The sequence below is a fragment of the Larimichthys crocea genome, chromosome XXI (assembly GCF_000972845.2).
Source record: "Larimichthys crocea isolate SSNF chromosome XXI, L_crocea_2.0, whole genome shotgun sequence".
NCBI lineage: Eukaryota > Metazoa > Chordata > Actinopteri > Sciaenidae > Larimichthys > Larimichthys crocea.
Window position 1 is genome coordinate 4,195,736 of NC_040031.1, and position 15,033 is coordinate 4,210,768.

Consider the following 15,033-nt stretch of genomic DNA (forward strand, 5'->3'; position numbering starts at 1 on the left):
TGAGTTGATTTTATGACACATTTTAGCAAATTTGCAGGGGGGGGGACTTTAAATGCCTTGTAAAACCTGTTCCACAGCATGCAAGACCACCCCATTAAGTCTGATATCCCACATGAATATAAAGGAAACGTGTCTTAGAACTATAGATGTTGCTACAGAGTGTGAAGGGTATGCGTGTTTCTCGAATGGTGGTGAATGTTTAAATCCATAAATTAATTTGACACGTTAATCATCAACTTCAAAAACGGCTACACAGGAACCAAAACAAAAGCAGACCACCATAAATTTATTGTGGAAAAAAAGCAACATTGGGAAGAAAAGTCTATTCTGGCACATTGTTCATTTTTATATTACAAAAAGGAGAAAAAAAGGCTACAAATCTTGATAATTTATACAAATACAACAACTTTCAAAAATAAATCTTTAATTTAGTAAACGCTCTGTGAACAAGTTTCTGCAATAAATCACTGCTTGAGATCCCTGAGCAGAGACACAGAGTGAAACGCCTTTTTTTCCTCCTCCTTACATCTTCACTCAAGCAATAACAATTATCAGTGTTTATTCATAAACACTTTATGTACATACACAGGAGAAATGAGCACACTGTTTGACTATATGGGGGTGAGGTGTGGGAGCAGGATGGACGTGAACTCCGATTATTTTACTGAACATGTCACTAAACAGAACAGTGATGACACCATTGTGACGGGAGCAAGTGACTGTGTGTGTGTGTGTGTGTGTGTATATGTGTATGTATGTATGTATGTGTGTATGTGTATATATGTGTGTGTGTGTATATATGTGTGTGTGTGTATATATATATATATATATATCTCTTTCTCTATACTTTTCTTTATATCTATATATATATATCTATATATATATATATATACACACACATACATACATACATATATATACATATATACACACACACAATAAATGGCCTACTCAACTGTATTTGGACATCATACTGCTAACTTCCTTCATTTTACATGTAAAAACACAGTGCCAGCTGGTTCTGTTGCTAAGGTAACACAAAGCAATAACTTACATTTATGTATAAACTAAGGACTAAATAGGTTTGTGGCCAATAACAAACAAATGATCACAAATACTGTACATATTCTTACTTCTGGGAAGGTGCCATTTCACTTACTGTATGCTGACAACAACAAACAAATAGATGTTAATTACACAGAATATATACAAAATGAGACCGTAAGACTCAGTTTTGACAGTATGGGAAATACTTCTTGTACGGAACCAAACCTGCTTCCACTCCAAGTTTGGCTACTTTTTTTGCTGCATGATTTTCTGTATACTATACACAAGGTAGGTATATATTAGGATTCATTTATACAAACATAATGAAATTAGTTTTATTCCAACAAAAACATTAAAACATTTCCCTCAGACGTGCTATGTCTGTGCATTGTACTGTGATGAAAAAATGTGCATCGGCATAGCTTTTGTATTTGGTTAGAAGAACTCTTTCATCTGTTTCAGCTCCACACACTTATGAGGCTTCAGGCATGTGGGGAGATGCTGAAACCAAAACTACCGTACCTGCCTCTTTGTTGTCTGTGACTTAGATAGCTTAATATTTTCCTTTACAACTTTTTACTGTTACCATGGTGACTTGGCTTCTTTGCCAGAGCAAACAGCATGGATGGTAAAAATGCCACGTGTATGCTACTGCAAAAGAAGATTTGCACCTTTTATTATAAGGCATTGCAATGTGAAAGGGGTTCAGGTTCCTTTGCTTCTGAGGTTTCTTGCCAAAAAATACTGTACCTGCAAAATCCAGCCTTTAAAGAGCTTTTAGAGGCTATTGTTGTGCTGTGATGGCTACCAAATTAAATTCCCTTTTTCATGTTTACACACATGGTTTGCAATTATAGTGCTTATTTTCATATAAGCGTTAGTAATCTCATTAGCAAAACAAAGTAACCCATTATGTGATTAATTTGGTGTTTCTGGTTGGTATTCAGTTCTTTATGTAGCCTTATTTCCTTCATTATCAAGCTAGAACATCAGATCAATATAATAACTTTATTAAACGGGGATGGAAAATGCCCTCAGTGCAGTGCTCAGAGATTCTATTCTCTCTTTTATATGTTATCCCACACTGCTTGGGTCAACTTTCACTGTTTTTGAACTAAAATTGTTTATTCCACAAAAAAAACAAAAACAAACAAACTTTAATTTATCACAAATGTTGAAGAATGTACCTATCTCACTTCAGGTTCAAGTGCTCTAGTTACTGTATAAAAAGAAAAAAAGAAGGTAAGGTGGTTCCTGTGAGAGCACTAATTTTTAAGAAAGTTCTAAAGAGTCCAAATACCAGGTAGCGCCTGCCAAACTGTGAGCAATGCTTCTGAGGAAAGCTGCTGGCCTGAGGTGGCTCAGGAGTTATTAGGAGGGCTATGCGGCACAGTCATGGCCTCTCTCTAAGCAAACATCCTCCCTGAGTCTCTTCCATCTCTCCTGCATGACAAGAGCCAATGAGGAGCGTGTAGGCCGTCCTTTCCCCCAGGTCTGGTGTACAGATGGCAGGTAGGCAGGCAGAGTGAGCTCAGGGACTCGTGGTCCTCAGGCCCTGTTTCTCCATAATGTTCCACAGCTTACGCAAGTTTGACTGGGTGATGGTGTCATCCGGTTTCAGTTGAAGTGCTCGGAGGTAATTGGCTTCAGCTTCTTGCAGCTTCCCGTTGAGGTGGAGGATCGCTCCTAGGTTCATCAAGGCTGCAGGATACTGAAACCAAAAAAAAAGAGAGATCATTTTAGGATTAGATCAGTTCCATACTAAGTACACCTCAGGGTAGCTTAAAGCTTTGTTCCAAAGACACACCATCTTTCTGTCCAAGAATAGCAACACAAGACTTCTACCCTGTTATTGAGAAGTAGGTACAAAGAGTATAAACACAGTGATTCAGCTGCTGAGACACAGCAAGAGCGAGCTGCTGTACAGACACTAACAGTTATTTACTCACCACCAATGGTTTGTTTAGGCTTAAGAATGGACGTCAGGGGCCATGCATGGATGTTAGCTGAATAATCTATTTATTCACATTATGGGGTATAAATAATTTAGTAAGGAATGGAATTTGACCAGAAATGTTTAAGCCAAATGTTTGTTGTCAACCCCAAACAGAGAAACTTTAAACAGATGTTATTTCTGAAGAACTAAAAAAAAACAAAAAAAAAAACAGTGTCAGAGTGAATGAATACAAAGTTACTGAATAAACAATTATTTTAAGAAAACCTTCAAGGAAAACTTTAAAAAAGAACATTTGGTCATCTTTTGAGGCTACAGCGCAGACACGCTAACACGCTATTGGTTCCTGTTTTTCAGATCACCCGGACTGTGTTTGGAGTTTGGTAACCATGCTGCTTTGTGTGTCACTGTGTCTTGTCATGTCAGAGAGAGCAACCACCACTTTGAAGTGGGTCTAGATGAATATCCTGTATATTTCTGCTGGTGCCAGGGGGCAGAATCATCATCAGTGCGACAGGAGGATGAGTCATGAGGATATAAGTACAGGAAAAGTGTCCGGAGTGCAATCATAATAAGACCATGAAGTATTCAGGACAAGGGAGGGGCCACATCTGATCTCCATTTAAGCTTGAATTGTGGAAAAAAAGTCTAATCCTGTAGTGAAGCTACTGTTTTACAGCTTGGGACTATTGTAATTCATTTAATTGGAACTCCTAGGAAACAAGGAATGTTCAAATAACAGTTTTTAACTTTAACTGTACTGTTTGTGACTGTTCCTCCCATAATTATCATTTCATACATCATGGACTATAGATATTTCTCATTACCTATTAACCAATCAAGAGTAATTGTCAGAAAAACATTGTTTAAATGACAGAATACTTTAACCACAGCAATGCTACCAAACAAACTTAGAAATCCAAATTGTGTTTTTGAACACAAAGAAAAGCACCGTCGATTAGTATTTGAACCTAAACATTTCCATACATTTCAGATCATACATCATGCTTTGTCCACACTTCTTGTTGTATGAACTGCTCCTCTTTGGTCAACTATTCTACCCTTGTCTGACACTCACAGAACTCTCAAAACATCTCTGTGTTTTTCCAGTGTCAGGGTTGGATGAGTGATGCCTCATACATGAGAATTTTAATGGGAACAATGTGTCCAATTATGCTGATTTTCTCATAGGGAGAATAAAATTGATGAATAAATCAAAGAGTGTCTGGAATAACCCTTTTGTCCCCTAGAGACAAGTCATGTCTTCCCTTTAAACATATAAAACATGCTACAAAGGCAAAGGCCGGCATGACCAACACTTCTACTGTTGCTTGTTGTCAGCATTCAATTTTCTAGACACCAATTCGGTGCACTTGTTGAATATTGAGCAATTACATAATCACCTAGTAAAACAAGAGTGTCTCTCTGCGTTCCAATTATTGTTCACAGGAGCAGCCAGAGATTTTGACTTTAATGGTTGGGGTAATTCTGAGGCTGTTTGGGCTATAAATTACCTTCAGTTTGACCCCCTATTTGAAGGTCAAACCACAAACGCTGGGGGATCAATTTGCAAGTTAGGAATTATTACACCTCAGAATAATGCTAGCCAAAATATAATTGTTTATACATATGGACATGGTTGAAAGCGACAGTAAATGGGCCACACATAAATACTGTATTAACATCAGGTGGAAGTTGGTGAATATTGGCAAATTAGTGTTAATGCCATTCAGTGGAGTTGGTGAGGATCCAATCTTGAGTGAATTGCAATTATCCCTTTGTCTGAGTCAAGGGTGTAGGTTTGGTTTCACAAGTGTGTGTGTGTGTGTGTGTGTTTCATACATGCAACAACATAGTTAGGGTGCTAAATAAAACTGCTTAACATTTTATACCCAAATATGCAGCGGAGTTGAGAGACGTTTCTCAGCCCTGTCTGCACTCGCTCCAACAATCACCCCGGAAGGATGCCAATTTTTTAGATCACATTTTTAGCAAAGGCATGACCTCTGCCTCTGATTGGCTAGTAATCCTTTCCTTTGTTGGCTGGATTGATTAGTTTAAAGGTAAGAGGAGTGATATTGGAAATAGTTAGGGTAAGAATATTAGAATAAGCCAAATCATTAGGATTTTTAATTTGCTGGCAGGATAGCTTGCATGTTGCTTGAGAGGCGAAATCTGTGCCAGAAAGTCTGCAAATCACTCTGTACTACTTGTAAAGCTTAAAAGTTGTGAGTGCAAGATAATAACTCAAGGAAACTGATCAGCAGTAAGTGTTTTTTTGAGTGAATTAGTGAACTGAAACTGTAAGAACCGAAAAGACAAAAATAGGACGTCCCACTCATCTTAAGTGGAAATTATGTCCATGGCCTCATTCTGTTTCTTAGAGGTAAATCAGTTCATGAGGTAAAATGACTCTGGAGTCACTAAATGAATGAATGACAATGGTCAATAATACCCTACTTCCTAATTGTGTGTGTGGATTTGGTTGCTGTCAAATGTACACTGGAATATTTTAGTGACAATTTAATCTTGTATTATTCTCTTTAGGCCATGTAAATACAGTGGATTGGAAATTTTCCCAGGTTGTTGAAAAAGCCAATGAGGAGCAAACTTTTCAGATTTTTTCCCAGAGTCAAAAACAAAGTCTGTCCAGAAAAGACATTAGATGGATGAGAGGTTGGTGAAGATGTAAAACCACAATTCTGAAATAGGTTTTGAGGATAGAAACTGAAAACCTTTGTCCATTTGTTGGAGAAACTGATCTAGATGGAAAGTTTTTGAGAAACTGACCTAAACAGACAAAACCCCAAACTACTGAAAGCTTTCTGAGATCGTCTCGCATAGATACCGATGAGTGGTGTAACATATGAAGCCATTTGCAAAGACTCCTGTGTAGAAAATCAACTGACTCCTGGTTTTCCTCTCAGTGCAGCTGCAGCAGAGACTTGAAAGATCTTTCTTTCCGTCCATGCAAAACTTATCAATTCCTGAGTTTCCTTCCTCTATAGCTCCCACCTTTCCTCACCCAGGACTTTCTCCCCCTACTTCATACAGCTAAGACTTTTGTGATTTATACCTCTACTTCTGCATTCCTCCTCACCCTTGCAACACTTGCAACACTCTGCAAAATGTTCCCTTGTCAAAAGCTTTCATTTTTTCCTCATTTCCTGCTGCTCTGTAACCTCTCTGTCTCCCTACCCTTCCCAAAACTGGCATGTAGCAGAACAGGCATGGCCAGATGTGGAGCATATTAGCCTAGACCGTAAAGCAACATATGCTATAAAGACTGTGAGAGTTAAAAGTAAAGCTAAGTTGGGGAATGACCCGACCATAATGACTTCAGATTGGCATTTAGGTAACGAATATCTACATGGACTGGAAAACTTTGAAAGGACAGATGTCATAGGATATGCATGCATGCAGAGATTGGCCAAATCAAACCATGCATCCGATAGGATTTAGCTCATCTAGATAGAGGGAATTGTAGGACTAAGGGTCTAAATCCTTTGAATGAAGGGAATTGTCCTCTCTCACTCAGCGAGCAAACATGTGTGCTTAATATAAAACACCAGTGCTTTTGGATAGTGAAGAGTCAAGCAGCAGTAAAGCATAAAATGACAAATGAAGATGGACAGGCTACATGGCTTCAGTCAACTCGCATTGTAAAGAACAAAGGATAATGGTAAAGAAGATGGATGAAGATGCTAAATTATAATTGTGCCTCAGCTGTAAGCAATACAAATGGCAAAAGGCGAAGCAAAAGTGACCAAGTACGGGTAAAAAAAAAGCGCCTCTGTGTTTGGATGTGGACATCAAATGCGTGTTTGTGCAATTACACATGCGAAGAAACAGTGATGTGAAAATTACATGGATCTGTCCCTGAAATAGAACTGTAAGGGAGACAAACATCCTCAGCACATTTTTTCAGAAGTACATATTCATCAGGGGATTGAAAGGCAGTGACCTTCTCAATGGTCCAACACTGTCTCCTGACTGTAGGTCAGATGGTCCAAAGGCTTAAAGTTGGGCAAACTGTGGTGTGAATCATGGATTCTCCAACATGGTCTATATTAATTTCATTGAAAGTTGCTCTTCCTCTTCTGCCTTAGTGTTCTGTCGCTCATTACGTGGCCCTTGTTGTCTCAGTCCTGCTACAAAGCATTGTAGCAACTCGATGTGATCTTGGGTGTCTTGCTTGGGTGGAAAATGCTTTTTGGTTGCAGGGGACATTTTTGTTACTGTTGGGTTATAGTCAGACCAAATCAGGTGTTGCAGCGATTAACCGCAGGGCTGTTGGTTTGTTTATTTGTAATGAATGTAACTGCCAGTAATAACTTAAACTTTACAGTAGAGTGTCATAGTGTAGTCCATGAACTCCACCTAGATATTGCAGAATTTTAGTAACATTTCAGGCTGAGCATTCGACTGAACTTATTGGCCATTACAACATGTTGGGTTGTGTTTTTCCAAAAGTTGATTCTTGCTCAATTTCTCTTTTTGTTTGCATATCCTGCAGCCCCCATCACTGCAAATTAATTGCACTAAGCCCTGGAAATGAATGTTAAATGAATGTTGTTTTCCTGAGTACAGAAAAGCTTTGTTTTCACTTTCTTTAAAAGGTGGTAAACTTTATTGTTTTTGAATATAACAAGGCCCAAGTGGGCAAGACTGATCAACAATGTGGTTCTGTCACTTTTAAATCTCTGTAGCTCAGTGTGTGGCGCCGGGCTGCAATACCAGGGCCCTTTCGCAATGAATAGCAGCCATTCGCTGTCCCAGCTTTTGAGCCTGCATTTGTGAATGGACCATAGGACCTCACGGACAGTGGAGCCTATTCACGTATCACACTGCCGTTTATGAACTAAAAGCTTACAGTCCAGATGCCAACAGTGCTGCTGGGGCCTAAACAAGCAGTGATCTGCAAGTTAAACAGTTAGCATACGTTTTTGGGGCCATTGTGGCTTAAATAGTTCCACTGAAATTGATGATTTTTGCTACCAATGAGTCATTCCATATTATGTCAAAAAGCCACACTGTCCCTTTAAGATTTCCAATTTTTTTTAATTCAAAGGCTTTGCAAACTTTTGTAAACAGAGGAAAAAGTCAGCAGTAATTAGATGTGAGCGTGTCCTCATAGCACGTAGACGAGTTTCTGCTACTTGAAAAAGACTTAACAGACACATTCCCACGATTCACCTTAAACTCTATCGTTCTCTTTCATTATTTATGTATCCATTTGGACTGATGCAATGAGAACATTATTTTTCTTACATCTGGGTTTAATTATATGTTTGAAAATAAACCATTCTCTGCCAAAAGTTAAACACATAGATCGACACTGAGAACAACAAAGGGAATAGGAGATCAATTTCATGGTTTCTGTGGAAATTTTAAATTTTATCCTTTTGTTATACTCAAGCTTTTGCTTGTCTTTTTGTTTGTCATTGTTTGTATATATTATACTGGGGTTTTTACATGCAAAACCAAACTTTATTGTCTGTATAACATTGTCCAGATATATTTTGATCATTAATCCTGAACTGATTTCTTCTAATCAAGACACAGGAACAAACAGGGCGACCACATGCCAAACATATTTTGCTTCCTCTGCAGAGCTCAGTTAAACAACGCGACCCCTCATGTCAAAACTCTCAATGACTGGACCCCATTCATTTTCAAAATGTCAAAGTCCACTGACTGAGTGTTATTATCATTATTCTTTTCAATCTACTTACCCTGGCCTGTCCTTTGAAGTTGGTGATGGATGCTACATAAACAAACCTCTGAGCTTAGTAGAAACCTTGCCCTCATTTTTTTTTTCAGATCCACTGACAATGAAAGCCGTTGTGACAAGGCAGCCTGGGCAGTGATAATATTGGAAAGCCACCCAGACTCTGATTACACAGTGTCCATCAGGGCACATAGTAATGTGGATAATTAGCTAGTTGTGGTTGTACTCACATTGGGTCTCAGGCTTGCTGCTTGGCCGTAATACTTCTCGGCTGCCTCATTTAGGCTGGCTTGTCTGCAAAGGGAAAACGGAAAAAAGGCAAGCATTACTCATCTTTATTGCTCCTGGCTTCGGATGAGGCCTTGAACCCTGTGTACTGGCACTCAGGGGTCACTGAGAAAATAACGGGAGGTAACAGCAAGAGGGATGAGAAAAGCCGATCCAATCGCCTTTGGCTTTTTTCATTCGATAGCATCTTTCCCCTCGATAACATCTGTGCTGAACAGTGCATAGCAAGCACTTTCTGCTTTAATTGAACCTTGAGGTCAAGACATTTGGTTTATTGGATACTTGTAGAAAACTCATCAACAAATCAAAACTGATCAGGAATAGTCACTGTACATTTCTGTTTACAGCTGGTGGGGGGAAAATGTGGTTTGATATGTAGGATGAATAGTGAGACACTGATGGAATGCAAACAGACAAAGTCATTTAAATATACTATCATAACAACAAGGACAGCAAAGCAGACAGCACAGATGCACTTAAACATGTTGTATATGCCACACTGCAAAACAAAGGATTTTGTGGGCAGATGGCAAGACGGCATGACTCCCTGGAACCAGAAATACTTTGTTCCTAAGGACATAAAGCCTGCAGGCAAGACAGGAATGTCCTATATTATGCTTCCTATCTTCTTCTGCCTAATGTTTTACACAAACCTGTGGCTCCTCTGTTACATGGCACTTCCTGTCATTAATACTCTGCTATCTTAAAAATCACCTTTATGGTCCACAGCTGTATGCTATTTACTGATGGTAACAATTGTCTCATTGCAAACAATTTAACTTTGACAAAGTCAAGGGCAGAGTAAATGACGGCTGGCAGTGGAGCCCCTTAAATCGTAATGATCAAAGGAGGCAAGGCAGTTGGAACCACAGTTTCATTAAGGCTGTCGCAGTCTATTAGGGGATCATCATCCATATGGTTTTAGATAAAAGGCAAAGCTTTTTATTTTAGGATTACCGGGTCAGTGGCCTAAGTAAACACATAGCATTTATGTTTGGTTTGAAAGCCACTGTTTCATGTGTTCTGATCATTGAGTAGACAGTGTTTTTCAGTTACCATGGCGAAACTTTAAATGTAGAGCTTGGAAACTAATTTTTTATTTGGATCTTGTGTCTCATTTAATAAATATCACATGCACATAAGAGTTTAAAGTCCAGCAGGAGTTGTGAGAGTTGTGAGTCAAGTGGTGACCCAATCATGGTAATTTCTCGAATAGCTTGCAACATTTCAGTCTGTGACCAGCCATCATCATCAACTGAAAAACAGTTTCTCTATACGTGTTAGTGACTTACACTTACATTTTCAGAAATCCAGAACAACATCCAACTGGTGTTTATTTTTTTTTTTAGCAAGACTGAATTTTTCCAGCTCTGTTCCAACGAAGCATTTTACATTCCAGAGGCGATCCAGGCACAGACTTGAGTTGCCGAATTTGTCCTGAGATTATAAATGTAGGTTTCACGTCCAACCACAACCATATGTTTGTTTGCCAGCATAATATTTAGAAAGCGCAACCTTATGAGAAAGAAATTGCACAAATCTAATTCTATAATGTCATTATCACATTTATAAACACATTATCTGAGGAGAACTGGAAAGCTGCCACACCGTGGCCAAAGAAGCAGCGGGACCTCATGTCTGACTGCGGGTTCTAAGAGTGCAGCAGACAATGGAGGCCAAGAATGTAAACCACTGCCTGGGTTTAAAACCCGAGGAAGAGTCAGTGTGAGGCTACAAGAGCACAGGAATAAAGACAATAAGAGGGATGGGAAAATGGAGTAGGAACGAATAAAAAAAAATCCCACGAGGAAAGAAATTCTTGACTATATTTCAAATCAGCAATTCAACCACTGATATTTGTTCCTTGACATCTCGTTGTCTGGAGATGGTTTATTAACCCCAGACATGCACAAATCAAACTACTGACAGTACTGCTTATAAGCGTGACTTTGTTGGATACTAATGACTGAATGAACAAATTGCGTTTTCAACAACAGCCAGATATTTGTGCTTAAACCGCAGCCGCCCCATCTGTCTTGAGCTAGAATTACAGACAGACTCTCTGTTCAAATGCTGCACTGAAGTCAGCCATCTTCCCTAAGGGTAGTACTGTATGTGTAGTACACCTAATCGAACTTGCTACCATCTTCTTCCTTTTTTATTACCATTATAAGGTTATCAGTTTAAACCAATTTAGACAATTGCGAATTGGAACGACCGAATATGCACAAATTGGCATGCCTAACATCATGACATGCTGGTAATACACAAAGTATGGTGTATTATAATATAAGACACATGGTTTGGATGGGAATCTATGAGGTGAACTATGAGCACATAACCTGCTTTAGTGTGTTTTTCAGAGATTCATTTTCCCCCTGCTGTCTGTGAATATCTATAGCTTTAATGTTACAGAATGATGTCACAGTGGGCGTTTATCACTTTTGCTGAGATGTGACACATTATAGGCAAGTACAAGTACATCCCCACTGGTCTCACCATAAACCAACATCCCCCGTCTTACATTCACACTATAAACCAGAGTTAGTTTGAAAAAAAAAAGAAAGAATTGTTCAAAGGAGGCAGAAGGAAATTATTAGTTTGGAAGCAAAATGGTCAAAAACCAAGTGCCCAAGAGAGCAATAAAATACATTTGCACATCTGAGAGCATCTGACCCTCCTTTTAATCTCTTCCCTTCCCCCGTGTATATTCACTTGTGTCCCCACCAACCGAGGGCCTTTCCACGTCTGTATCCAAGACAAACATATAAAGAACTTGAGCTGTGGAGGAGTGAGACCCCATGCCAAGCAGGCGGAGAAAAGTTCAGACCCAGCACTGCTTGAAGCTCTCTTTAGCTGCCAGGGGTCTGGACCCTGGAAGAGGCTCTCAATACTGAAAGCTGTTGGTGGTGAAGATCCTGCGTGATTAGACTGGTGGGACAAGAGCTACGCAAAAAACAGCTGGGTAAAAATCTTACATAGCTGTGCAGCAATGCTGTACCCATGGGTAAAACAGCAGCAGCTTTATCTGACTCTGGCGATTCAAAACATGGGTTAATGCCATTAAAGGAATAGTTAGACATTTTAGGAAACTGGGAAAAATTTGCAACTACAGTGGTCCCTCGTTTATCGCGGGGGATACGTTCTAAAAATAACCCGCAATAAACGAAATCCGCGAAGTAAGTTTTACAATTATTATACATGTTTTAAGGCCGTAAAACCCCTAACCACACACTTTTATACACCTTTTTACACGCATTTTGTACAGTACTCCCTTAAACAGGACGCAGAACACATGTGCGGTTCTCCCTTAGCCAATTTAGGACGCAGAACACAATGCGCGTTCATACTGTACAGTACGCTGTAAAAAATAACATGCAAAATTACACTAAAAAAATCCGCGAAACAGCGAGTCCGCGAAAAGTGAACCGCGATATAGTGAGGGACGACTGTATGCACTAAATATGAAGCTACAGCTAGCAGCTCAGGAAAAGACTGGAAACCTTGGTCTCTTCAAAGGTGCTCACGGTTTAAAATCGGATAAAAACATATATAACATGATAAAAATCTTACCAAGCATATAGCTCCTGTTAAATTAGGTTAGTTGATTGTATCAGTGTAACAATAAATTAGATTTAGATACCACTGTATGGTGGCTTTGCAGCCATTTTGCCACAGATTTGCTGACACCTCTGTTCAGTAGTTCTTCTACGTGAGAAATATTGTCAGATTTCTCCAACTGACAACCAATAACTAGGTGTCTAGTTGCTTGTAATTACTGTCTGATGCATGTAAATCTGGCATATGTGCTGGTCTATTTCATGGTTGGATGCAGTTAAATCCTGGAGTCTCTACCTCAACATGTCTATTTTGCATTTAGCTTTAACCAACAAGGCATGACGTGTTAATTAGTGAGAACTGGAAGTGTCAGGCGAGATGTTTCCTTCTGCAAAAGTTACCAATGATATGTTTAAAGAAGGAAATATCTACAATGGGTATTACTGCATCATTTTGTAGGTTTTTTTCAGTCAGTGCGACAGCGTACTGTAAGTCGGCACATGACTGTATTTACAAATTTCCGCTCGTGGCTTGTGTTCAGAAATACAACAGCTTGTGAGCTACTAGGGCTTTGCCGCTTAGGCTCATCAGCTGAACCGAGCACTGATTTGGAGGCAGGCTTTCAAGTATGAGCCAGGGCCAACAGAAAGAGAGAGAGAGAGAGAGAGAGTGAGACTGAGTGGGAGAGAAGTAAAGAGAGAGTGAGAGAGAGCATATGAAGACACATAGCTGCACAGCATGCTAAGACAAACCAGAAGCTCTCAGGCTGGCACTGCAGCAAGGGAAGAGGATTACAAGGTACAGCCAAGTAAATCACACTGGCTGAGGAGTAATGTAAGCCCCTGGATAATCCATGCAGACAGTAGACCTCCCTCTCTCATACACAGCCACTGTTCTAGTCAGCCATGGAAAACTGTGGCCCACCCATCTCAGCTACAAAGAATTAAATATATTCTGTCTTTGTGCATGAGATGTGGCTATGGATAATGATATCTAAATGAAGAACCAAATTTCTAATCAAAGACTCACCTGAGCATGTGGGCTGCACTGAAGACCACATCAAACTCCCGGCTGTCGAGGCGTGCGGCTTTCTCTGCCATCTCTGCAGCTTCCAGCAGCCGTGACTCTTCCAACAAAAACTGACCTGGCAGAACAGGAGAGAACAGCACCGCTGTTAAAATGCTGAGGGATCCCCACAGAGGCACAGAGGGATACAAGGTCTGCAACTGTTGCCTTTGGCCCTAAGAGAGGGACAGCCCAGCCCTGAAATAATGTGCTGAAACACTAGATATGAGTGCAACATACCACTACTCTTTGGCCATCTCGCAGGCCCATTTGTTCAGATTAGCCAGCCTTCATAGAGGTTTTCATCTTATTACGGGTGTGGCTGCGCTGGCAGTCAGCCTCTATGGATTAGAATGCGATGGGATCGTGGAAGCCTGACAAGGCCATGAACCGAGGGTGGACCCCTTGGTAAGGGCCAGGTTTAGAGAGGAATTAATACCCTGTTGACTTTGGTTAGCCCCACTACTCTACCAGGATGCTAAACCACTTTTTGAACCTAAGCATATTTTCCTTAATAACTGTTAAACTGAAACTGGCAAATACAGACCTGAGGTGAGAGACTAATGTAAAATGAGACTTCAGACTATGACTGAGTGTAAAAAAGCTCCAGGGTACAAACACCTCTGCAGTTCATAATATATGAAAGCAAATCTATGAGTAATAAAGGAAAAATAGTCTATGCATCAATAAATGCCAGCGTCCTGCTATTTTTGAACAATATTTTACAAAGGTGGTCTTTGGTGCTGTAATTCATCATGTGACAGAGTGAGTTTTAAGGGAATATTGGAAAATATTCACAGATCCAGTTCCAAAACACTGGGAAACCCAAGCTTTGGGGTTTGTGTGCTCATTCACAGTCAGCAACTATTAAAAACAAACAACTCTGTTGAACTCAAAATAGAAATATCTAGAGGTGCGCATCACCATCTGTGTATTTGCTTTTGTGTTAGGCTGTTAACACATGAATACTAACGTAAACTACAAGAAACCAGCCCTGATGGGAATAACGTAGTGTAAAACTGATATAATACATTACATCCATATACATAATCATTTTCATGTCCATCTATATTCTGTTCTTCATCTCTGCAATGGCAATCAGTGCAGTTTATTTTATGTTAAACAACGTTATTAACCTTTAAAAGGTGTCAACTTAAAGTAGAATATGCATAAATCAACCATACACCAACCATGTATTGATCACTTTAAATGCCAAATATCTCGAGCTGCGAGCTCAGACATCAGCTCATCATAAAATGCTGTTTCAGACAGACACGGTTTTTAAAGGATTTTGAAGGAAAGAAGTAATTAACTTGTCAGTTTCTTTAAACTCAGTCTCACTATGGCAGTAGTTATATCTTAGAGGTTACCCTGCAACTTGAGTCACTTG

General features: G+C 39.6%; 1 protein-coding gene across 1 annotated transcript in view; it reads right to left on the reverse strand.

Moving 5' to 3' along the window:
- Nucleotides 1-926: 926 nt before the first annotated feature.
- The window catches only part of tmtc2b (transmembrane O-mannosyltransferase targeting cadherins 2b), a 92,227-nt gene continuing 78,120 nt past the window's right edge, over nt 927-15,033 (reverse strand). Inside the window, exons 10-12 of the mRNA XM_010756822.3 lie at nt 13,608-13,722; nt 8,963-9,026; nt 927-2,758 (exon numbers count right to left, since the gene is read on the reverse strand). Of these exons, the coding sequence (XP_010755124.2) occupies nt 2,579-2,758; nt 8,963-9,026; nt 13,608-13,722 (359 nt within the window). The 3' untranslated portion in view covers nt 927-2,578. The remainder of the gene's footprint in view (nt 2,759-8,962; nt 9,027-13,607; nt 13,723-15,033) is intronic.